The sequence below is a fragment of the Zeus faber genome (assembly GCF_960531495.2).
Source record: "Zeus faber genome assembly, chromosome: 6".
Lineage (NCBI taxonomy): Eukaryota > Metazoa > Chordata > Actinopteri > Zeiformes > Zeidae > Zeus > Zeus faber.
Genome location: NC_137201.1, coordinates 32018271 through 32044575, shown reverse-complemented (window position 1 = coordinate 32044575; position 26305 = coordinate 32018271). Strand labels below are relative to the sequence as shown.

General features: G+C 45.4%; 1 protein-coding gene across 9 annotated transcripts; it reads right to left on the bottom strand.

Moving 5' to 3' along the window:
- Positions 1-604: 604 nt before the first annotated feature.
- Positions 605-26305, bottom strand: c2cd5 (C2 calcium dependent domain containing 5). Of its 9 annotated transcripts, none has more exons than XM_080002683.1 (30): positions 26060-26305; positions 25008-25116; positions 24765-24851; positions 24418-24589; positions 24218-24313; positions 23573-23728; positions 23236-23461; positions 21225-21400; positions 20007-20231; positions 19334-19422; positions 16823-16931; positions 13125-13239; positions 12537-12635; positions 12294-12405; positions 12107-12186; positions 11700-11886; positions 11000-11164; positions 10260-10304; positions 9576-9725; positions 8880-8943; positions 8124-8185; positions 7921-8019; positions 7598-7687; positions 7412-7490; positions 7187-7276; positions 6096-6128; positions 5715-5816; positions 3499-3692; positions 2398-2544; positions 605-2311 (listed from the first exon to the last, which is right to left on the bottom strand). In XM_080002683.1, exons 2-30 carry the CDS (start codon positions 25095-25097, stop codon positions 2189-2191), a joined length of 3462 nt encoding a protein of 1153 aa, XP_079858809.1. In that variant the 5' UTR covers positions 25098-25116; positions 26060-26305; the 3' UTR covers positions 605-2188. The 9 variants fall into 9 exon arrangements, with proteins under 9 accessions (XP_079858809.1, XP_079858810.1, XP_079858813.1 ...); XM_080002684.1 differs by having other exon boundaries at positions 21225-21385; XM_080002687.1 differs by lacking the exon at positions 5715-5816.

Genomic DNA, 26305 nt, shown 5'->3' with positions numbered 1-26305 from the left:
ACAGTATTTACCAGAACACCACCCCCCCCCCCCCCCACACACACAAAACAGCTGGTGAAATACATAATTTATCTCATTTTTAGTAAGAGATTCCACTTTTAAATTCCCATCAATAACTTGGAGCTTGAAAGGTCCCAGCGCACATCGGCTGCGGAACGCCGTTGCAGGGTTGGTCCGTTGCCTAGCGACGGGGTAGCGCGCCAAGGGGTTGCGTTTGATGGCGGACGTCATGACGGTGTCTGCTCGGTCTGGATTTAGGAACTTTACGTTGCGTCGCCATCGTCTGAAGTGATCCCAACATTTGAAGCGCCTGCGTATAAAACGAGAGCGGAGCAGCAGTTAGCGTTAGCCACCGTCAGCCAGCCGCCTGTTGTTTGTTGAACTTGAACAGTGGCGCCACCTAGCGGCCGTGCTACGCTCCACGGGCCTCCGCGTAGCCTAATTTTTGCACTTCCGCGGGGCCATCTCACCACATAATCCATATCCCTGGTCGTTGTTGGCACTTAATGGAATTAGGATTAGTTAGTTATATTAGTTAATTGGTTATATAGTTATATTTGTTGTATGTGATTAGTAATTACAACAGGACAAATCATGTGGTTTCAAATGAATTTATTGTGCAAGACTTGAGGCAACGATACCAAATCATGGCAATAATAGTAGGTCTGTAATCCGCATGCTGTTAGACACAAAGCAACAGGGTCTAAAGTATGTACATTCAAGTTTTGAAAACAAAGATAAGATACTGATCACAAACTGGTATAATAGATCAGAGTACCGCTACTAGAGTACTGACACAATATGAGTCAAAATATTAGGACTTCATTGCACATGCAAAATGAGCAGTAAGTTCACCAATATAATTTCATGTAACAAAAATACTATGATTTTATTTTACTTTACTTATTTTATTATTATTTTTTTTTTTTAAACAAAAACATTTTCTCGTGGCACCTACACTAGAAGATGTTGTCGTATATCTTTCCAGCATTGTAGATAAATGTTGACAGGTGGACAGTTCAGTAGTATACGACAGCGCAGTCAGTCGGAACACGGGAAATTTAGACACCAATATATGCTGCCGTTTCCATGTTCGCCCTTCTAGTTCAAGTCTGATTTGGGAGAGATGATTGGATCCTGAAGATGCAAGTCCTGACTACACAGAGAGGTGAAATGTGCACCTAAAATCAGCCGGTTTTTACTCCTCCCGCCGCAGGGTCATCTTCAGTTTATTACTCTACGAAATAATTAATTCTGGTGGTACACAACATAAAGGCAATATTACATGGCTAAGACTATATTTGCTCCACTTAAACCCCTCCACCCATTTATTCCAGACATGGGTGAATAAAGGCATGAATATCATTCCATTGTAGTGGAAAGTAGACAACTATAAAAAATAAATCAAATTTCTACAAGTGATCTTATGTCAAGTAATGAGCGAGCAACATAATGGCAGGTTTACATAAAAACAAACCGCATGTCTACCACTGACTTTCCGCTGTTAGCGTCAGTTGTCGGGAGTTAGACGGCCATTCAAGTCCACAATGTTGCCGAGCGATTAATTGTGAAGTAATAGTAGTAAAATGGCGGCATGGATTTGTCAGTTTTCTTTCATCTGTGAATCAGACCATAAAATAGAGTCAACACTACAAAAATGTCAGATTTAAATCCTCTATCAAAGAGCACACCTGAGTCCCTTTCAGCTCGCCAATTTGGTGACTCGTAGTTGGATGGACAAAGAGCTGTTAAAGCTGCCTAAAACATCGCCGATAAAACAAACACCGACGCCACCCACAGAAAAAAAAAACTATGTATATGGCATTCGAACTTTGGGGCCTTTTATGGACGCATTTAATACAGAGGCAAAAGTTACTTTGACGGCTGAATTCACACACATGCACGCACGCACACGCCCCAGTGCATCTACACAAATGCATCTTCAAAAACCTGAAAAAGCCAAAGAAGAAACCGTGTCTCCTTGGTGACACATTGTCCAAAATACTTCAGTCCTGACCTTTGGAACTTTTTGGAGAGATCATTAAGGCAGAAATTAATCATATTGTATTTCGGGATTAGGACGGCGCGACTCCGAGAGTGTGCAGGGGTAAGAGTGTGAATGTGCATTCCTTTAGTTCAGGGTGTGTGTGTGTGTGTGTGTGTGTGCGTGTGTGCGTGTGTGCGCGTGTCAGGTGGTGCCGTCCGCGGCGCCGCAGGTCTGTCTGCTGTTGGCCAGAGGGGGCGTGGCCTCCTGCTCCGCGTCGTGGACAAAGACGACGGCGTCGCCGCTCACGTTGATGAGACACTGAGCCTTGAGGGGCGAGAGCGGCATCAGGGAAACAACCGCGGCCATCGCACATGTATGACCGTTAAAACACGCTTTGATGGCGTGCCTACCTGATTCTTGTTGGGGTTTTCCATGAACACACACTCCTTCATGCTGTAGGAGACCACGGCGTTGCCGCCTAGCGCCGCGACGTGAGCTCGCACCATTGCGAACACCTCCGCGATGAACGAGTGGAGGAAGCCGCTCACGCCGCCCTCCTACGGTGAAATAAGAAAACCAAAAAAATAAAAAAAATAAAAAAAACACTCAAAAGGGCAACGTGGGCCTGTCCGCGGCTCACGCAGGGGGGAAACGGACGCGTCCTCTGACATGGCATGCAGAGCTCACTACACCCTGCTTCTGTCTGCTGTCTTCCCCCCAGGCACAGTGAGGCTCGCTCAGGGCGACGGGCTCTCACGGTCGGAGCCGCAGAGGGATTCGCAGACGACGAGCGGCGTCTTCAAATCAACTCTGTGACGCGCTGGAAGGTAGTGCTGTGACGCTACACCGCGGCATCAACCCACCACGGCTCTGAGCCGGAAGCCCCCCCCCGCCCCCCCCCGGCACCGTGCCGGGTGTACATTTATGCTGCAAGGTTGAAGATGTAAACTTTAATTCACCTCATGCCAAATGTTGTAATGATCAGTCTGACGAGTCACCTCCCAAAGCGCCGCGTCCCTCCATCTTTGTTTACACTTGTTACCACGCGCTCACACGTCACGTGGAGCGGCGTGTCGTAATATTGGCGCAAAGCAGTGGATGTGTGAATATCAGAGCCCTCCCCTGCGTCAGGCTTTCCCATGTTTGTGTTTTTTTTTTAAATTTTATTTAAATTATTATTATTTTTTTTACACAAACAATTTTTTAATTGGATATACAGAAAACCAAGGGGGGGAAATGAATACCGTGAAATACCGTCTACCGCGCTATTTCGGTAGATACCGTACCGTACTGTGAAATTTGATACCCTTACATCCCTACTGGAAGGCAGCGCAGCCACGAGACTTGCCCTGAGGTGTTTCTAGCTTCCTTGTTCTTTGCTGGAGTTTGAGCAGCTTTCTGATTGGGAGACACCAGACAGAAGAGCGCCGCGGCGCCGCCTCCCGGCGACAAAAAGCCGCCGGACGGGCTTTCCTAGGTCTTGCTCCCACAGCTCCCTGGGCGTGGCCTACCTCCCGCAGCGACGTGGTCTCCCGGATGAAGAACATGTTGATGATGCCGAGGTACTTGATGATGCGCGTCCCGGGGAGGAAGGAGAGCGGCGTCATCTTCACCACGGTGACCGAGCCGCCGCCGAAGGAGCGGTTGGAGCGCAGCGAGCGCGAGCGGCCCTCGGGCAGCGGGCTGCAGCGCTCCGACGACGAGACTGCAGGAGGCGAGACGGCGCCGGGGGGAGGTGCGAGACAGGGAGGACGGTGAGAGGCGGGGAGAGAGGGAGCGGAGACGCCGAGGGGAGATGGGGGTGTGGGAACCTTCCTAAATAACACCAAATGAACTATGAAGCGGGGAAGAACTGTATGGTGGTGTCGGAATCCAAAACAGAGCCCGTGTGAAGCGCCACACCTTTGCAGGACGACGACGACGACGACACCACCAACACCACGGCTGTCGTATCAACACACGTTTGTGAGTCAACGTGCAACAGAGCGACCGCGACGTCAGTGAATTAAAAAAAACCCAAAATAACTGCTCTGCCATGCACTTCATGCAGTCAAGACGGACAGACAGTGTCTGCAGACAGACAGAGAGACCTGGGCACAGCTGTGTGTGTTTACTGGTGTGAACAGTCTATTTGCCTTTTGGGGGGCGGGGGGGGCAACGAGCAGCTGTGCTGGCACATGGACACGAGCGAGAGTGTGAAAGATGTTTCCAGCCGCGGCTGCCGGGTCGTCGCCGCCGCTTGGGCTTCAACCGCCACGTGATCAAAAACGCGGCGTTGGCTTCAGCACCGCGTCGTGGATTCAGCAGGGCTTTGTTTTAGCTTCCAGAGAGATGAATGACTACTTATTACACGGCTCCGTGGAATGCTCCATTCCGATTGGTCGACGGCGCCCGTGAGCGGTCGGTTTTTCTGGACGGCGCACGCTTTCTGTAAATATTGACCGTTGTCATGGCAACCGAGTCTCTGTCTGGATTCCTGTCCCTTGCACCACAGCGCTACCGGGCTCATGCTAACACTAGCGAGGGGTGCTGCACAGAAACTACGATATAAGACTTGAAGAGACGAACGCAGATGTGTCCGATTTCACATTAGTACAGTGGTCCCTCCACTTACGACTGCATCTACTTACGACTAATCCAAGATACGAGCAGCGATAGTCGCGAAAATTTGTATCTACTCGCGACCGACTGCTCCAAGATACAACCGTGGAAATTTGCAGTTGGCGTGTGGGCGGCCAGTCAGCAGCCAGTCAGCAGCCAGTCAGCAGCCAGTCAGCAGTCAGTCAGCAGCCAGTCAGCAGTCAGTCAGCAGTCAGTCAGCAGTCAGTCAGCAGTCAGTCAGCAGCCAGTCAGCGGGCGACCTACATGGTGTGTGCACGTAGTTTGTGGCTTATGGATATTTTTTTCATATTTACTGTGTTTATTCTGTGTATGTTGTTTATTTTCACCCCTCATGATTTCATCATTTATATGGGAAAAATTGCTTGGACATACGACTGTTTTAACATACGACCGTTCTTATAGAACCAATTACAGTCGTAAGTCGAGGTACCACTGTAACAGGAGATATGTTCGTTTTACGTCGGGCAACATTTTTCTTCCTCCGAATAGTTATCTACGCTGTCGTCGACTATTCTCTTTGCCGAAGCTCTTCAAGCAGCCACACCCGCTCTAAAATCATTTCAAATCACTATTCCGTCTCAATGTATTACTTATTGAGAAATTAGCTGTGTAACAAGTGTGATAATGTACAGACAGCTGGTCATTATCACAAAAATAATGAGCCCACGGTATGAATCAGAATACACTTGCTTTCATGTTTGAGGATTCTGAAATGACTTTCATGGTGGAGACGACGTGATCCCGACGGGTTGAGCCACATTTCCAGTCCAATTCCTTCACGTGTCATCAGCGAGTGACAGTCTGTCACAGCGGGTGGGGAAAATCAAATTCCCTGCTCTAGGGATCCCTACGTCAACTTTCACACTCGAGCTAATAAGCTGGCGCTGGATTTAGGATGCCACGCCCACCCCCTCAGCGGCATGCAGGGAGGGGTGTCTGAGTGTTGCTATGAGACAGAGCGTGTGTGTGTCTGTGTTTGTGTGTGTGTGTGTGTGTGTGTGTGTGTGTGTGTGTGTGTGTGTGTGTGTGTGTGAGAGAGAGAGAGAGACTTGATTGTATTGTCATGGTTGGTCACCAGAGTGTGCTAGAGACTGTGTCCTCCTACTTGTCTTAACTGATCCTCGTCTTATGGTGTGAGCTTTCAGCCTAAGCAGCTCTAGCCAGGTGCTGCATCTGTCTGCAAAGGAACCGTAATCAACGGAAGGAGCTGGAGAGAACACACACACACACGCGCACACACACACACACACACACACACACACGCGCGCAACACGAGAGCGCACATACGCACAACAAAGGAAAGAAACAACACAAGACGACAAACAAACCAACAAAAAAGAATAATAATAATAAAACATGAACAAAAGAAGAAAAAGAACATAAGAGGATGAGGTTCGGAGGTGGTGCAGGTCACTTATCCCAGAGACATAAGGATGAGAAATCAAAACAGGGCTGTATAGTAAGTCATGGTGGGGGGGGGGCTCACCTCTGGATGAGATGTTGGCACACTCCGGGACCCCTGAGAGAGAGAGAAAGACAGAGAGACAGACAGACAGACAGGCAGAAAGACACAGACACACACACACACACACACACACACACACACACACACACACATACACACATTATGAAGTGAGAATCAGGATATTCCACCAGGTACATAAACTTGGTGCGTTACACTGCAGACCATTCATCGTAACCGTCAGAATTTTTTAATCAATACATGATAAAATAGAATAAATAAATAGATGATTAAACAAACAAATAACTTTTAAAATTAATTAATTAATTAATTAATTAATGGGAGGATTAAAGAATAAAAACAAAATTAAATCAAAATTAAATTGTCAAATATATGTAAATAGCTCAAAAATGGGAAATGGACACACATACACATCACACACACAGTGTCGCTAGGGGGGCTAGCTCCTGTGTCCAGGCCCTGACTAATGTGGGTGTGGAATGTGGAAGGACGGCTGCCACGCTTAAAAACGTATTCCTTCCAAAACAGCACCAACAGCCATCCTTACACCACAGGAATCTGTGCTCCCGGAAGGAACATCTAAATGCATTAATGCAGGGGTGTCGAATTATGATTTTATATACTTTACTTTTGTCAACTTCAGCTACTGCACCTGATTTGGAGAAACAGAATTTTTTTATTTTTTTGTTTGTTTTAACTTTTGCCCAATCTTGTTCAAAAATGAAACAAAATTCATAAAATGAAACCTGTTGAAGTTATGGTGAAGACATGACGTGAGAGCAGGTTGAAAAAAATAAAAAATAATAAGAAGAAGAAAAATAAAACATAAGTAATTGAATAGGCTTGATTCCAACTGTATGAGTTAACTTAAGGAGTTGGACACCCTTGTATTACGGCACAACACTGGTGTAGGAGTCAGCCCTGTTTACCTGCTGGAGACACCATTAGCAGGTGGTTTTGGCAGAGTTTTGCAGCCGGAGTGAATAACGATACAGTGCCTGAGGTGGCTATGGGGGAAGAGGCACTTCCTGTTAGTGAAGGAGTATGAAGGGGGGATGAGGACAGACGAGCAGCGCCAGGGGACGGAGGGGTACCTGAGATTTTGGCTGGTGGGTAGTTATTGGTAGAAGATGACTCTGCACAAAGCTCAAGAGGAAACTGCAGCTGCTCCTCGGCTTCGCCACCTGTGATGGAGATGAAGCGAATCCCAGTTATCGAAAGTAAGAGCTACGGTTTAAAAAAAAAAAAACCTTCGTACAACGAAACAACTTATTTATCACCATCCCCGTTTCAAGCCGCCGAGCTGCGTCCAAACTGACCTTTGGAGACAGCCTTGTCGCCGGGCTTTTCCTGAGCCTGATCTTTATCGAAACTCATGGCAACCGCTGTCACTGCGACCTAGCGGGGACACAGAGCGTCTGAGCGAGCAGGCGTGCACAGCGAGGGCCATGTTTTCGGCTGCGACTCTCAAAAGCGAGGCGCGTTTCCGGCTGAACCTGCGTCACCTGTATGAGCTCCTCCTCCGGCACCGCCACGGTGAAGTTAAGATGACAGAGACAGCAGGGGATCATGGAGCGCAGCTTGAAGTATAAACTCTGCAGCGCAAAGAAATATCAACGATCATCGTCACATTTAATCATTACTCATGTTTAATATAATTCATTATTTAATCGTTTTTTATTACAGAAACACACACCCCAAATAATACCTCAGACTTAACATTTTTCGACATCTCATATGGAATATGCTTTGCACAGCAGAAATAAAAAAACAAAAAACTATTTAATAAACAAATAAATCTGACTCTGCAGTCGTGAGCAGCTCGTACCTTCAGCAGGTTTTCACAGAGGTCGGTGAAGATCTTGTTGAGGCTTTGATTGGTGAGATTGACGTTGCTCAACCTGAAGACCCGCACCGAGGTAAACATCTGGACAACAGAGAGGGAGGTTAGCGAGGCTGGAGAGCAGCTACACTGGGAGGAGGAGATCAGGCTTTTGAGGGCTATGATGACATGTCATTTCGGAGAGTGACCTGTAGCCCCGAGGTCCAGTTGTAAATCCCAGGCATGATCTCAGTGTTACAGCTGTAGAAACCTGGAAAGGGAACAGGGCTTGTTAGAGAGACAAACAGTGGTGCTGGGGTATAAATCAAAATCATCTTTCAGTCACATTGTATAGTCAATGCAGGTACGGTCATATTGGGAAACAATGAATTGCATTACAAAATTTAATTCAAGGACTTTCATCCTTTTTTTTTTTTTAAGCGCAATTTCATTTTCAAGGACATAACGCAAGATATAATAAACTTTCAATGTGATATTTATTAATTAAAATATGATCTTTGTGTCATTGTCTATTAATTTTTATATACTGTATACATGATTAATGTCATTGTCATCTACTATTATAAGTGTCTATTTCCAACCATGCTGGATTAAAATGACATTTCTTTGGCATAATCGATGTCCTAAAAGCGAATCAGGCATAAGATTATTACGTTACGATCTTAATAAACTACGAGAATATCACAGGTTTTCAGTGATCTCAATTATCAGGACATTTCAAGCACTTCAGCGCAAAATGGGCTATTTTCGAGGTATTCCAGTACTTCATGCACCTCAAGGACCCTGTAGTCTTAATGAATTGATGATAAAAAGATAACTAAATCATTCTTTGCAGACACTGAGCGTCTGGCAGCACATTATCCCTGATTATCCCTCTCAACCCCAACAAGGTTGGGTTGATGGTTGTCTGGTTGAGTACAGTAGCTGTAGAGAACTGTACGTACCCGCCGGGGTCGGAGCGTCGGTGAGCAGAGAGTGGATGTCCTCCACAGCATCCGTGTCATCAATCTGACACAGAATGAGACAGTTATTCAGCCACAGATCCAAAGCATAACATTAGAATTCCCATAAATAAATATGCTCCTGTCATTAGGGTCCGAGCCTACAGAATGTGGGGAGAGGACCCTCTTGTCATTGCTCCATTTATTCTTCTTGTTCTTATTATAATCATTAATATTAATGAATTCTACATTGTACAATGCTTAATTTTATCAATTTCTTTCAATCTTTATTTTATTGTAAATACACTATATTTCATGAGCCGTCGATTACTTTTTTGCGATTAATTTATTTTATGCCACTATAATAGCTGTATAAAATAAATATTGTAATAGTGCATGTCTTCTATTGCTGAAGAGACATTTATTGGCATTGAAGATTAAAACAAACAATTGGGGACACGGTTAATTTTCTAGATTCACAATCTTGGAATGCACCAGGAACACCTTTTTGGTTCCTACATAATTCCTTACGTGTTATTGCATAGTTTTGATGCCTTCACTATTATTCTGCAATGTAGAAAATGGTAAAAACAAAGAAAAACCCTTGAATGAGTAGGTGTGTCCAAACTTTGGACCTGTACTGTATCTGTCTTTCTAAACTATCTCATCTCATTTTTTTGGCGCTACCCTCCGACCCACCTCCAGCACGAAGGCGTCCTTCTTGCCGTGCGACAGGTCCAGCTCGGACAGCTCATCGGAGCTCTCCGATTGGGAGCGTAACAGTCGGGAGCGCTGCCTCGGCTCGGGGATGGGAGAGCCCACCGCCTCCTCCGTCAGCTCCTGGAGGCGCTAAGAGACGGCGAGGCAAAGTGAAGCCAAGTGACACCGCTCACAAGTGCACATCGCTCCACCCCCCGCTCTCCCGTGGTACATCCCACCTCCGGTGAGACCGCGAAAACTAGCAAGTTCACTGTGTTAATATCTCACAACGCAATCAGCCGCAGTGTTAGCCACACACCAGCTGCTGGACAAGGAATATGGATCTGAAAGAGGATGAGTGGGGGCCACCAAGGACACACCACAGAAACATACATGGGTGAGAGTTTGAAGTGGGAAAGGTAGATGGTTGTATTAAAAAGTCATGGGACAGACCCAGAGGTTTGAGTTATTGTTTTGAGTGGGTTGCTCTTCAGATGAGTCTCGAGTGGCTTTGACACTCGCTGCACCCCGTCACCAACCCCCCAAAATAAAAGAGCGTTACAAAGAGTAAAGCTGGTGTCAAACTGGGGTTAAATAAGTAAACAAATAAATAAATAAATAAAAGAGTGAGATATTGGTCATGCGTAGATGTGCCTCACAGCCGAAACTGGACATGCTCAGTACCATGTTTATGCCGTGGAACACCTCTGGGTCCAGGGCAAATAATTTCTTTAATGATCAGGGAGAAAAAAGGGGGATAAATTCATGTTGCAAAAAAAAGAAAAAAAAAAGAAGAAAAGAAAAAAAGATAATTTACACTTAAATATGTGCTCAGCCAAGATTCTATTATAATATGAATGCGGTGCTGCATTAATTACTCAAAAGCCACTAGGTTAAATATCTACATACAGTATTGGGGCTGGGTATTGATCAGGATCTCACGATCGGCTCACAATAAGATTCTATATCTACATGTAATCGCTACCAACCTTTCAATATACCACCTGACGTGCTGTACAAAATTATTTCACAAACAAATTCAGTCTAATACAGAAATTGAATATCTCATTTCATTTGTGAATATGGTCATATTTAATTTAAACGGAAAATTGTTGCATAATTTTTTTATACCCAGCCCCATACATTATAAATAACATATACACAATAAGCTGTCCACATATATACTCAGCCAGCAGGTCAATTCTACAACGCTATTTCCTGCATTAAGTGTTATTAAGTGTGACAGAAGGTCTGACATCTGGGATGTTTGTGTTAAATACAGACTTAAAAACTGTATTGACCTTCTTGTAACTAATAAAACTCTGGTATCATATCAGTGAAGTTTGCATGGGGGGCTCAGGTGGAAGAAAAGATTCTTTCACAGAGTCACTGTCACAGTTGCTACCGCCGCTGGTTTCTCTCACCGGTGGGTTTATGTGGTAGAGCTCTTTGCTCTTGGCGATGGTGTCGTTGATTCTTTTCTGGATAGCGGAGATGTGCTGCTCATTGCTGAGGTCCCCGGGGGTCTTCCCTGCGATCTGAATCCCACCTGGTGTAGGCAAGGCTGTCAGATACACACCTGTGGCCGACTATGGGAGGAAAAGAAAAAGCATCACATTTATGGCACGGATAGGATTACGCCGCTTGGAAGTGCCACGACATGACATACCGACCTTATACACCAGAACCAATTGACTGACACACGCGCGCGCGCGCACGCACGCACGCACGCACGCACGCACGCACGCACGCACGCACGCACGCACGCACGCACGCACGCACGCACGCACGCACGCACGCAAGTTTTACAGTTTTATGTTTAAGTTGTTGTCTCCTCTACTGTTTTTTCCCCCCAATCATACTGGAACATGACACGCCCCTTTTCCGACGTGTTCCTGACGTCGAATGTGACACACCAGAAAATTTTGCATTTCTCCTGGCAATGGGAGAGGTGTCAATCGCCTATTTTTAGCATTTTTACCCGCTCATTTTGGTGTGAAAACGTTATTAGTGTCCAAGACAATTTAATTCTAAATCGCAATTATTGATATGACAATTCATCGTCAACTCAAACTTCATGAGCCCTTCGACAGCCCTGACGTGCACCAACAGAGTGTTACTCACAGCGAGGCCCAGCAGCATGTTCTCCCCGACGCTGATCTGGATCCTGAGGCCGAACAGAGCGTTCATGCTCCGCAGCTTCAGCTTGTTCATCAGCTGCGTGTGCAGCTCGTACTCCATGAAGGGCAGCAGGTTGGAGATGGCCGTCGCATTAACCTCCCCCTGCGCCTTCTTCTTGAGACGACACAGCCTGGGAACATTATTGGCGTTGTATTTGCATTAAAACTGTCCCCGATGAGAAGCTGATGAAAAAACACACACACACACACACACACACACACACACACACACACACACACACACACACACACACACACACACACACACACACACACACACACACACACACACACACACACACACACACACACACACACAATAACAAGAAGAAAAGCTGATAAACCTTCTACCTGGCTTGGATGAGGCAGCCATTTCCAGTGACAGCTGCTTCTGCCGGCAAGTCAATGGTTGTAAACAGCACATCGGGAACCTAAAAAAAAAGAACAAACAAAAAGAAAAGCATTCAACCAATGTCTTAATAAACAGGATTAAACCTCATAGGGATGGGACACAACAGGGCAAAAATGCATGTGACACCTTCTGCCGTCTGCAGTGGCAGCAGTAGGTGAGCTGGGCAGGGAAGGGCATGTTGAGCTCGTCGTAGGGGATGTGACAGAAGCCGCAGCTGGGAGGAGACGGATCCTCGAACCTGGAGCGAGAGGGGAGAGTCAGCGCTTACAACTAGACACAATCAAACTGAATTAACACAGAATCTTGAGGTTTTACTTTGAATATATATATATATATATATATATATTTTTTTTTTATTATTATTATTACCTATTGTCACTGCTTCCGACATCGAGGCAGCCTTCGCGCATGTAACGAGGATTCAAGAGGGCGGCTGTGCCTGATGCCGACAGAATGCACACTTCCTCGCTGGGCAGAGATGAGCAGGAGGGAAATTAAAAACCAGAAACAACAAAACTTAACAAGCAACAATACATTTAGACATCGAGCATTCTTATTTGATTATCTTGTCCGGGCGGATTAGAAGTGATACACTAAGTAGAGTGTCTATCCAGTCGCTGCTCGATGCCGTTACTTCACTTTGTCCTCGACAAAGTCCGTCCATGTTGCAAATAAATCTAAATTAACATTTAGCGTCTATTGCTTACAGCGGCATTGAAACACATCAAAGGAGGAAAGATTTAATCCGGAGAGGTCTTTCCACTCAGACCTGTGTGGAGGACACGAGCAGCAATTAAATGCAGCGACTGTCATTGCAGAAACTGAGCTCCATTAAAAGCTGGGCTTAATAAATGGCTCTCAAAGTAGGACCGTGTTGGATTACACCGGATTTGGGGGACTCCTGATGCAGACCTTTTTTTTTTGGTATATATTATTTTTTGTTTTGTTTGTACGTACCAGATGCTGGTGCTCTCGCTGTATCCTACCACTGCATGACAACCCAGGGCTTTGGCATGAGACTTGATCTCCTGGCGAATCTCCTCCCACCACGCGTCCCGAGTCTCTGGCTCATCTGAAAAACACACACACTGCGAGTAAAACACACACACTCCTGAATTACACTATGATCGGCTAAATGGCACACAATAACTTAATATAAGGAATAACGGCAGCACAGACACGTGTGAAATACAGGTAAATCGTCTAAAAAAGAAGGATTATATCATTAATATAATGTAAACATTCGATTAAAATATGACCACATACAATTCCAGACTTGTGCATTAATCTGGCTGCCTTGACTTATTGACAAATAAATAAACACAGCAAACAGTGTTTTGATTTTGCTGATGATTCACATAGGTTAAATGCTACGTCATAGCAAGACAAAACCAATTTTCAATTTGTAAAACAATGTGGCAAAAATGAGAATGACAGTGAGGATGGTGATGAAGGCAGAGGTTGAGTTACATTATCACAGCGAGTGACATCCTTAGCGCATATTTGTTTTTTGTTTTTTTTCCCCCACCCAAATTTAATAACAGCCTCCTTCTCCTTATCTCCTTCATTAAAAACGCAGCACTTTCATGGGACAGGACTCATACCAGGTCCATGTCTGGAAGTTATTTGGAGCCTTTTGAAAAAGGCTCCACCACCCACTTTGGTAGTTTTTGGCAACAAGAGGTGCAGCTGACATTTTATATCTACAATAGTTAGATATAGATAGATATAAATAGATTTATAAAAAAATTAAAATAAAAATAAAATAAAAAATAAAAATTGCTCATGAATTTCAGAAACTGCCAAGCCACCTCGGCTGGTGAGGGAAAAAATGTTTCCAGTTTCCTTCACCTGGTGACAAGTTGAAGAGACAAGGAACCAAAATGCCAATTCAAGTTTATAAGAATTAAGCCTTTATCGACCTTACAGACAGTAGGAATTCTAGACCATTGGTGTGTCTCAATAGTCTCATGAGGCTTCGGCTATTCCGAACATTACCCCAGTTTGGTTTACACCACTTGAAAGAGCCTGGATGACGGAAACCCCAATTGCATGGGTCAGTTTTGTAGGTTTGGGCGTCAATCATTGCCCTGTTCATGAAAAGCGAGTGAGGAGGACGAGGAGGAAGCTACATTAGAGTATTGACCTACACCCCATGACCCTCTGGGCAGGCCACATGCTGACGGAGCCCCAGGTGGAATCAGATAGGGTGATGGAAAAGAGCGGCAGGGGAAGGGAGGGAAATAAATGAAAAGAGATGAGTAATAATGACGGATGGTTAGGCTCATCAGACCCACAAGCGGGTCCCTTTAAAACAGAAGCAGCAGCAGCATGTCACACAGGCACACCTATGTGCACGCTCATGATCACGTGCACACTCATGGGCAGAGTAGGGCCATATTCATTCACCGCAACAGTCCAAAAAGCTTTGTCTGGTTATGAAATTGGGATTGTACAAACCAATACAGTCCCCATTCATACAATATCGTACCAAATCCGTTGGTCCCTGAACTCACCTCTTTCCTCCATTCTCTCAACTATCCACCACCACCACCCCATCCTGTCATTCTCCCTTCCCATCCATTCATCTGAGTTCCCCCTCGTACTCTTTTTTCAGTATGAATACGGCCCAAAGAGTTAGGGATGGACATGCCTGCCAGTGGCTGTATGTCACAACAGGGTAAACCTCCCAAACCTGCTCTGGTCTAGACAGGTTTGACCTCCTCAACGCTGGACAAGGAAGTGTTAGAACAGCGTGGGGACAGCGTTGGGAAGGGCAGCGGCTCTGCTGGGCAGCGGCCCCGGGTGGGGACGGGGCGGGTTGGGTGCAGGATGGGGGTGGGGTCTGGCAACACAGCGCATGCTCAACTCAGCACACATCCACACTGATAACAGGAGAGTGGCAGCTCACTGAATCCACATTTTCGCTCAGATCTGGCTTTTTTCCCCACTTTCTTTAAATAGATTATTCTCGTTGTCTGCTTTATTAGCTTAGCACATTGTACAGAGCCACTTTTCCCATTTAGTTCCACTTCACTGAGCTGCCATCACTCCAGTGGGTGAGAGCAGTAAAAGGGGGGAAATACCTGCAGTGACACTATTCCAGTCTAGCAGTTTGTATGAGCGCGTGTTACCCAAGGCTGGGCCAGAACACACCGTTAGTATAGAGGAGAGAAAGAGAAGAAGAAGAAGAAGAGACAAACTAACAAACAAACGATCACAACACAACAGGGCAACAGCACTCCACACAGTCACAGTGCAAAGACAGGCAGACATCAGGCCTCGGAAAAACAACCTCGAAAAGAAAAAAAAGAGTGATGAGAAAGAAAGAATAAGAGAGAAATAAAGCCCAAAGGCCTCGCACAGAGACTAGGAGATGTTACGCAGAGGGAGAGGGAGCATGCTGCAGCTCTCTGGCAACAATACATTCAGATCTTAGCAACTCTACAACACACCAAGGCAGAGCAATGAGGAGCAGGTCTCTTCTCAGAGCAGTTTAATGAACCACAACGTTTAAGTCAGCACATGAACGCACGGGACAGTTTTATTAGAGGACACAATCAGTTATTGCGCCAATGTTTATTCCTTCATTGATATGAAGCATAAATAGCATATTGGACAGACTGGTGCCTTAAACTTAACATCAATGACAACATGGGATCAAATAGAGTGGTCAATTCATGAAAATGTGTTGATTCAAAGCAATTATTTTCTTGAGAGTTAGGGAATAAACTGTATAATCCTTCAAAGTGTGTGTTTTCAAGATTAAAACAAGTTAAGAGCTTATAGGAACATGGTTTCCGTTGTTTTAGTCCTCCAGTTTAGCTGATGCATGACCTCTGCATGCTGCTCCTTCTTGTAGTACGATGAAATTAAATCAAATGGCCACAATGTCAATCAGTGTCAACTCAGTGTGGTCACAGACCATTAAACCAAGTTAAATAAATTAGGCAAGAATTCCTGAAATCATGCAACCAAACTTGGAGGGAAAGTAGTTCATCTTTGACTGGCACAAACTATCACTAAAATATATTGTCAATAAAAATATTGTCATCCTTATGAATGTGCCATTGGTATTTATGCATAAAGTCTAGATAATGCAGAGACAGGGATGAGGAGCTTGTTTGACACAACGAGGCCACACTAAGGGATGGGACGTGGTACAACAAGGCTCCCCCGCAGCCAACAGAACCAGATAGCGGAAGCAGCAGCAGACTACAGCCATGCACCCCTCACCTCCAGGGGACACCACAACCGCAAACAACCACATACAACACAAAACACATATACACGGCCATCGTTGGACACACACAGTACACAAAGCAACATCATACTGGGTGAAAGTGGCCCCGGTTCACAAAATATTTAATAGATGGAGTTGACTTAACCCATCATTAACACTCAAATGGATTATAAAACATTGGCAGGGAACTGCTCTCTTCAGATAATACTTGTGACTTCTGTACCATTTGCAGAGCAAACTATACAAAATCAGTGATCTGTGGACAGCATTTACAAAACATCAGTAGCTGTGAGAGATACTCACTCGCAAACCAGAAACGGCATCGAAAGGCCTTGTCCATATTCAGTCGTTTGACAGGACAAATGAATCAGCCACATAATAAAGTTTGTGTGTTCATCTGCGTGCGACTTACCGGGGTTATGTATGCGGTCGAGTAGTTTGACGGAACGTGCACTGACCACTCCCCCAACATGAACCAGGAACCCGGGTGGGAAACACGTCAAGGTGAAGAAGGGGAACTCCTGTGGGTAGAAAGCCACATCGAGCATGGCTTAACGTGGCGTCAAACATCCCCCTGGCGCTTGAAGCCTGCTCTTCATCCTTATGCCCAATGGCATGACTTCAACATTCTTAGATGAGCTTCACTAGAGTAACTTATAGCATTACTACAGTAAGTACCACTTCTGCCTTTGAGCGTAACACATTTCTGCTTTGTTTCGCTATTTTGGAAAACGCCATATCAAAAGTTCTTGTGAATTTCCCACATGTTTTCCAATAAACATATAAATACATTTTACAGTGCCTTGAGAGCAAAATGGGTCTATTGTGATACCCAAACTCGTGACCAGAGGATTGCTTTGGCTTCAGTTGGGTTCCCTTTGTCTACTTGGTAAACACGGCAGTCAAACTATACTAAGTTTGTTCACCTAAAAAGGTCTCACAAAAAGTTCTGTCCACTTCTGTCTCTTGCCGTAAACCAAGAAGGCTTTACCGAGTCAGAGCGAGGAAAGGAATGTCATGCGTGGTTGAGTGGGATGTCGAAACCCCCCATGCAGTTAAGCACTCCCCCAATTGCTCCGTTCCACCATAGACATGTTGTATGGAGTGGTGAAACCAGACACAATTCAAGAGCATTTTTTGGTAGATCTGAAAGGACTGGATAATTTTTTTTTTTTTTTTATAAAATAATATAAAATAAAAAAATAAACTCTTGGACGCCTTGCCAGTCGATCCAATCCTTTCGATATCTGAATAAATGCCTGATGTTGGTTTGGATTTGAAAGTGGAACGGCAGGTATACACATCACACTAAAAAAGGAAGGGCCTTGTGAGAGGATCAGGGTCACGGCGGTCATGCTATTCGCTGTCCAGTGAATAGACAGCGGTTCTGTTGCCTCCAATTAGAAGATGTGCAAATCCATGCATATGAAGAGAACCAGAGGAAACCGAGACACCCAACTTGGATCCCGGCATGTATTCATAGACTGTTCATCACGGATCAAGATGAAGGACATTTAGAACAAGCATTTAGAAAGAAAGAACACGGAGGAGCTTTTGTAAATACCACTTCATGATTATAAGCCATGCAGGTGTATGGGAGGAACCGGCTGGGAGAAGGAAGGTGTAACTACCAGTAGTTTCCTCCCTTTTCAATGTACTTTGTCGAAAGTAAGTTGGCCACAATTGTGACTGCCAACTCGCTGTCTGGAGAGCATTGAGGGCTACAATTTGGCGAGGCGGCTGAAACCATCGTTTGCCGGGATAAACAAATCAAAGTGCAACCTCGGGAGATGTAAATGGGTGCACTTTTTTGATGCAAGCAATTCAGGACACACACACACACACACACACACACACACACACACACACACACACACACACACACACACACACACACACACACACACACACACACACACACACACACACACACACACACACACACACACACCTAAAGGGGAAACGATCCCAAACTGAGGGAAAGTCAACGCCAAGCTTCCAGCCCTCTCCTCCCCCACTATAGTATATGTGGATCTTTTGGAGTGAGGTGGGGGCAACGCAACCAGGACAGCAGGGCTACACCGGCCACTGCCGTGTTGCTCGGCCCCATCTGCTCCTCTCGGATCTACAAACACCAGAGGAGGGATTTGGGGGATTGGAGGAGCATGATCCAGACTGGGCTGAGCCATCAGTTGGTGAGGAAGTGCAAGGGGGGAAAGTGGAGATACAGTCAGGAGAACCACACAGCAGTGCGTTGGATGGAACATACCCTGGCGTTTAACAATAAAGCAGAGGACGACGCTCCCTGAGAAGCACGAGTGGTTAGGAGGACAGAGAAAGGGAGCATTAATCTCTCTTGCACAGACTCGAGCCCTCCTCTTAACACCTAGCTAAAATATGAAGGTGGGCTTCCACAAAGAAAATAATAGCATATATAGCTATATCAGCATGTTCTTCTGTTCTGCCAACAATCGACGACTAGCAGGAAACGCCGCATCAGCACGCAAGTCTTGGCTTTCCAAAAGGTTCTATTTCCAAATCAGGTGTCTAGACTGTGGATTGCCTTTTTTTTTAATTTAGAGAAAGTCTGCAAAGAGAAGAGGTTTTAAACATCACTTCTGTGGATGCAGCAATACATTTATAATAAAGGGGAACCACAGTATGAGAACTTTTCTGTAATCTTTATTTGGTTTATTGTCTGAGTCAACACCTACTTAGAAGGTTCTCGGATGTTCCTGGATTTGAAGCCAGATATCTCCTCTGCGAATTCAGCAATAGTGGAGTGTATGGTAGCAATCAGCAGGCCCTTCAAATCACTGTGCCAGCTTTATAGTGTTTCGTGTTTTAAACCAGTGAAGAATCTTACCAATAAAGCCTTTTCGTAGGAGTATGTGAATATGTGCATGTGTGTGCGTTGCCCTACCCTCTGCTCCAGAGCTGTTTGAGTCTGTTGTCGGAGGAGGGTCTTCAGGGGCCCTGCCTCCTTCCCTGCGCTGCCCCCACTGCCCATCCCTGGTCACAGGAAAGAGTGCTGCTTCAATCACTTCGACCACACAGACTATTACCATGAACACTGTCACTTGATTAATTCATAATATTGTTAATATCATAACAGAAGTCATCACATGCATCTACACAATCTATGACTATGAGTTGTACAAACACCGTATTTACCCTCAGACTAAACCTGGTCCATTATAGCCTCTTCTACCTGGAGAGATAACTCTAAGGGCTGGCATGCCGGACAAATCAATCACTACATGCTTTGGTGGGTTATTATTCCTAGTGGTGGGTAATTCTGCACTGAAACCAAGTCATGTTGCCCCTCTTTGCAGGGACAGGGCAGTAATGACACATGGATTGGATTAGAACATTTAATTTTTTCAACATCAAAAGAAAAAAGGTGAAACTCTAGTGAGGTGGAAAACATGTGGGGAACAGTCAGCTAACTGTGTTGTTAATGTTACAGAAAATCCCAATGGGCTGTTGTGCCACGAATACACTCGGTAGAGGCAGCAGGCTTCTCTGAACGGGCGGATCTGTGATTAAATGAGCCGTAGTTACACACAGCAGTCCTACACTCAGTCCTACTATACCAGAGGCTGCCAGCAGCAGGTCCTCACTGAAGGAAACACTCTTCCTCAGCATGGAAGAGTCTGAGTGGACGAAGGAGAGAAGGGGTGGGGTGCTGGCCCTAGGGGCAGAGCCCAGACCACAACCCGCTAACCCAGAGCTGAGAAGGGACAGAGAGTCTGTGGACAGGGTGGGGGAGCTGGGGCACAGGAAGATCCCAGGCCTCCTTCTCAGTGGCGGGGGCTTCGCTGTCCAGTGGGAAACAGATGGAGGGAGCACAGAGAAAAATGGAGATATCGAGAACAGAAAAGGTAGCACAATGAGGAAGATGGGTAATAAGCTAAAAATGTTAAATGCTCAAGTCTGAGTGGGAGGAAAGACAAATGAGAAGGATATAAATGAATATAAGAGGATGTCAAAAGGGATAGAATTAATAGAAAAGCAGACTGAGAGGAGAACAGGTTGAGGTGAGAGAAAATTGAGTGAGGAGAGGAATGGAGCGCAGCATTAGGAAGAGTGGGTAAGAGAGAGGGGAGTGAAGAGAAAGCCAGTAACAAACAGAAACAGTTTCCAAATAAGTTGGAAGAAAGGATGGGAGTTTGGCCAGCTGTACGCCTTCCTTTAGGGCTGATGGTTAACATACCGAACCTGTACTGATTTTTATGGCTGAACTGGGTAAAAAATAAATAAATAAATAACAAAGCTTGGAAATTTGCTTAAGGGCAGTGTTTCAAGTAGCTTACCTTTTACTCAATGATTAACCTCAAGAGCCACTCTTTGAGGTGTGGCCTGAGATCAAAATCAGTCCCTTGTGGGACACAGTGCTTCAGTTAAGGTGGCGGACAAGATTGACACTCAGGGACTAGTTGTCTCTTTACACTATGCTCCATTGAGCCAAGCAGTCTCTGAGCTAGTTATATTTTCAATGACAACCAGCTTCTGGAGCTCATCTGAAGACATGCCAGGCAACCGAGAAACAGGCAAGATGGGACACAACTAAGTAAAACACACAACACCACATTAAAGAATACAATTGAAATTATAGAGAAAATGGAAGAAAAACAATCGAATCAACAAATATATGCACACAAAAAAATATATATAAAATTGAAGGATCATATGAAAACCACAACCATAAGGAAGCACCACAGTAAAGTCCAGGGGGTGTGTGTGGAGGGGGGGGGGGGGGGGTGAAGGGATGGGGGGGGGGGGGTGAAGGGATGGAGGGGGGCGGGTCTTACCCGTTTTGGGTGTCAGACTGAGGTCAGTGTCTGATGAGGAGGACTGGCGGCTGCATGGCTTGGAGGGAGAGAAGGGGGGAGGAGAGGAAGAGGAGGTAGGGAGGGTTCTGAAAGGGGTGGGCGGGCCGGAGGACAAGGGCAGGTCGTCCGCAAACACTGGCCTGCCAGGAGAACATCTCACACACACACACACACACACACACACACACACACACACACACACACACACACCATATAGATATATACATACACTTCAATCGCCACCTCCCTCTGTGTATGTATGTTCGTGTGTTTCTGTATGAGGTACAGTATTCTGAAAAGTTTTTTTTGTATTTTTTTTTTAAATCATGTCCTTGTATTTTTGGACTTGTGTGTGTGGGCGTGTGCTTTGAGGTGCTACTGATGGCTGGACTGCGGAACAGAAAAGCAAGCAAATGAAGCAATAACTGAAAGAAACAACACATGAAACACACCCACATCAAACTAAAAACATGTTCTGTAAGCAACATGGAAAACAAAACAAAAACCAAACAATAGGAGGGGAGCAGACTCAAACACAGTGGGGGGTGAGAAGAAGCATGTGTCCCACTAGGATGGAGCAAAGGTACCACAGGCTCCTCTCGGGGGGAAAGAAACCATATCTCATGTCCTTATTCCTGCCCGACGACCATGAAGATGCAGAACAACGCAAAAGGGTGTCTGACTGGGAAGCTGACATACGCACTGCGCCACAGACCAATTGAAATGCACTGAATACCGGGTCCTTTCTAGCACACAAAGCGCAGGGAAAAGGGCCTGAGTACTAATTGGAGCTAAGACAAGTGTCAATTCCTCTGCATTGTCTTTTAAGTCCGTCTGGCACTGTGCAACAATACTGTTATAACCATCTTATATTCCCTCTAGCTCCACGTTATCTTTTCTTATCTCGTTTCCACCAACCGACTCCCTGACACTGCATACCAGTGAAGATGAGTGTGGGGACAGAGACAGAGAAGTTCTGGGACAGTCTCTGGGAGCTGCAGGTCGAGTGCACTGGGCTGTTGTGGGTGGAGCGACATCCGTGGGCCAGGGGAGACCTGGGCCAATCAGCACGCGGAGAAAGAGAGAGAAGCGATTTGGACACACGTAGCGAGGAACAAACCAGTTCGAATGTAGCCGAGCCATAGAGGAAGAGAGACACACACAGGCAGTATATAGACCACGAGTTTGCATCAATGAAACACAAAAAGAGAACAAGATGACAAATAAATAACCAGCCAAGACAAACCTTTTATAATATTCCATTTCTTTAAGCAGCAGAGAACACAAGTATCTCAGTCTTACACAGAGACAAACATGGACAAACAAACCACAAACGACCATTCGGGTGCACACATGCACTGGACATCACTATTTGGAACTACATTAACTGAAGCCACAAAAAAACAATAAATAACTACTAACCGATTACTATGTGAGGTGAGTTAAACAGTGCAAGATGCAGACCAGAGAGCGACAGCCAGAGACGATAAGACACGGACCGATCACATGCACAAGCTGAACACAAAGCCATGCAGGAGCAGACTAAATGCAGAATAAACGCAGACGGGGAAGCAGGCGCTTTGGTACGGTCGTGTGTGTGCATGTGTGTGTGTCTCAGGACATGATGTGTGCTGTTAACCACAGGATGTAATTGGTCACTCAAACTGAAGAGGGAATCAAAAATGCTGAGACACACACAGGAGCAATTTCTAACACAAACACAGAATCTAAAAACACAATTGTTCCACCACACACACACACACACACACACACACACACACACACACACACACACACACACACACACACACACACACACACACACACACACACACACACACGAGCAGCAGTCGCCAAGGCAACAGCTAAAGAGGATCCTGACAAGATAACTTTTAAATTGCATTCGACCCCCATTCTTAGAAAGTAATTTACACTCCCGACACGGAGATAAGATGCAGGATCCATGCTGGTGCTGCTGCCTCATACTCACTCCTTGCCGTCCTTCGAGGGGGAGTTGCAGGCGTTGGAAGCGGGGGCTGTGCTTGGGTGCGTGTTGCTGGCGGCCCCCGAGCTCAGTTTGTCCAGCGTGCAGGCGGTGCCTATGGCCCGGACCACCAGGCCCGACTCTCCCTCCAGGTCGAAACACTGCAGGTAGCCCACGACGGCATTACCGCCCATCTCCAGCACCTTCAGGCCGATCTTCCTCTGCAGCTCTCCTGGAAAGGCCAGAAGGAAAGACATCTCTCACACCGATGTAGTGCTAAGGGCTTGCATACAAAACACAATCACGGTTGCTTGTTTGCGAGGTGGACCACGAGGCTTCCTACCGGACATGAGGGAGATGAGTCGCTGGCGGGCCTCGTTGGAGGCCCGAGGGGTTCGAATACGGTCGATCCACTGATACTCTGGATCTTCATTAACCACCAGCTCTTCCACAAAGCCGTGTACCATCGCTGCCCGATAGCACCGCGGGATGGATGGAGCTAGCGTGCACAGAGACACACAAACACATACAAAACATTGTCAAATTTGTATAAAATCCCTGGGCAGTTAATCAAAAAACAAACACTTCTTTCATCCCCTCTTAATTTTTCTTATTTCTAAACATCATCCTTCTATATGAACGTGCTGTTATCAGCGGAGTCACAGTAGCACACCATGGCTGTCTGACTATTGCTAGTTTGTTGCATTGGTTGTTTGGTATTTCGTTAATGTAGGAATCATAGCTTTTTCCCCCCTGTTTTATTCAATTTAAGCGCACCGTACAACATCAGTAACATGTATAAATGAATAAATGCAAAAGTGTTCTCCATATTCCTGGATCCAACAATACTTCCATCCATTAATCTATGAGTCCAGATTAAAGTTATCATGAACATAAGCATCAGACTTGGAATAAAATCGAATCCACCAATGATGCAATTCCAGCTCAAAGCAAACAGTTGTTGAGAGTAAATACAGTCAGGACTCACTGCAGAAGAACTTTACCCCGCAGGACGACTGCCGGAAGCGGTTTAAGTCGTTGAAGAGGTCTACTTTGACAAGAACATTGATTTCTCCGCGGATACCTGAAAGGAAACAGTTCAGGGAGTGACAAAACGAAAAACTAAAACATACGCTTCTCAAAGAACAAGGAGTAGTGATGACAATAGTCAAGAGTTGATTCCTGTACCATGTATCGTGTCGTAGATTGGGAACCAGCCAGAGATCACAGAGGCAGCCTCACTGCACAGCAGTGGGTCGATGTCGATGTAAACTTTCCCTATGGCATCGTTAGCACTGTAAGTGTCATGGTCCAACACTGTGATTTGCAATGGCTCATCCTGCAAGTCCTCATCATCAACCTAGAGAAGACGAAAAGCAGACAAAGTAAATTAATCGATTAATAAACAAACAAATTAAGAGGTGGGAGCACATCAGTTCAAGGTAACAATTCACCTTCACCCAGAAGAAAACATTGACAATTGGTTTGACTACTGCTTTCATCAGCATCGCGAGGACAAATTTCTGATCATTTACCTCAAACTTGAACCACTCTGAATTCCACTGAGGGTTGAGGGACTTTGGATAGACGTCGGTTTTAAAAGTTGTGTTTCCAAACTTGACCTGCGCCATGCATGAGCAAAATGACACATTGTTTTATTTGTTAGCGTATCAATATGTACTGTTAAAAATTGTGGTATTGGATGACACTGATACTGTATCATGAACAAACAGCTTATGAAATAAACAACCATTTTTTCCTCCATCATCACCACCCACCTCTACAAATGCGTCAGTGAGGTCACTGGCTCTGTCCATGACAGGCAAGTGGCGCCCTGCCACTATTTTGGCCTTCAACTTCCCCGGCATAATTCAGTTTTCAGTTGATCTGTCCATAAACAGTGACACATACCCATCAGTTGCATTGACAAACACACCCCTATACAGTAGCGGGAAGTAACATAGTAGAAGCATTTTGTTACAGTACTTAAGTATATTTTTCAAGTAGTTAGGTATATTCAGTTTTGGAGACTTTTGACTTTTACCACCGCTACATTTCAAGGCAAAAATCTGTATTTTATAATTTTTCCGTTGGGTTGTAACTTGCACCCAACACTCTAGCCACTTCAGCTGGGGCCACTTGATCACCAAGACATGTGTTGCTGACAGTGTGAAGAGCTGTAATCACTGGGTTCATTATATATTGAGATCTATCTATCTGCTTTTCCTTTTGCTAACAAGCCAACTAGCAGCCTATAGTTGTGGTGGAAAGCGTCCCAATGCTGCTCCAAGTAGCTTATCAGCTGCTAGAGACATAATGTACATGGTGCAGCTCCAAGAAGCGCTACAGAACTCCTCCTCTGGCTGGTTGACCTGGGTGACATGAGCCAGACAGGGGGATGTTAACACATGTATCAAGGTATATATTATATTGTTGTTGTCACAATGTTCTACTTTTGACAGGAGTGCGGTTGATATAGAGGTTTGTGATCTCTGAATTTTCTCAGTTGTCATTTGTTTTCTATTTTTAATCCTGTTACTTTACGTTTAATGCCTTTTTATTTATTGTTGTTAGCTCTGAGCTGAGCTGAGCTATGAGCTCTGAGCTGCTGTAACGCAAATTTCCCTCCGGTGGTAAAGTCTCCATCTACAGCTACCTACCTGTCCACAGCGGCTGTCAGTGTCATGTTAGCATCACACTGTTAGCAAGAAAAGCTGCTTAGAGCAGTGCAGCTGTCTGACCTGATCGGCCATGTTCTTCTAATTCGCTGACGATCCGAACGGCCTTTTATATTTGTGGTGTTATGTCACTGCATCGGTTCATCCCGCACCTTCCTTACCACCGCTGCGATGTGCCCAGCGCGCCGGTGGAGGCTCGTCTCAGTCGGACACTGGTGACAGCCCGCCGGCCTGAACTCCGCCAAGCTCCCATAACACGAGTCGATCACCAAGATAAAAAAAAAAATTCAGAAAAACTCAAAAACACAATTGTGATGTTACAGCTGGGGGTCTTTAATGCCTAAAAGGATTATACCTGCACAGAGCAGGTACAAACTGGTCAATGAAATGATCACACA

What these genes read in the sequence shown, in the direction of transcription:
- c2cd5 (XM_080002683.1), bottom strand. Translation starts at nt 25,097, where the DNA reads ATGCCGGGGAAGTTGAAGGCCAAAATAGTGGCAGGGCGCCACTTGCCT. An exon ending in GTCGGAAGCAGTGACAATAG is followed by an intron (nt 12,406 to 12,536) that starts GTAATAATAATA and finishes CTCTCGCTCCAG; the next exon opens with GTTCGAGGATCCGTCTCCTC. An exon ending in CCCACCAGCCAAAATCTCAG is followed by an intron (nt 6,129 to 7,186) that starts GTACCCCTCCGT and finishes TCTCTCTCTCAG; the next exon opens with GGGTCCCGGAGTGTGCCAAC.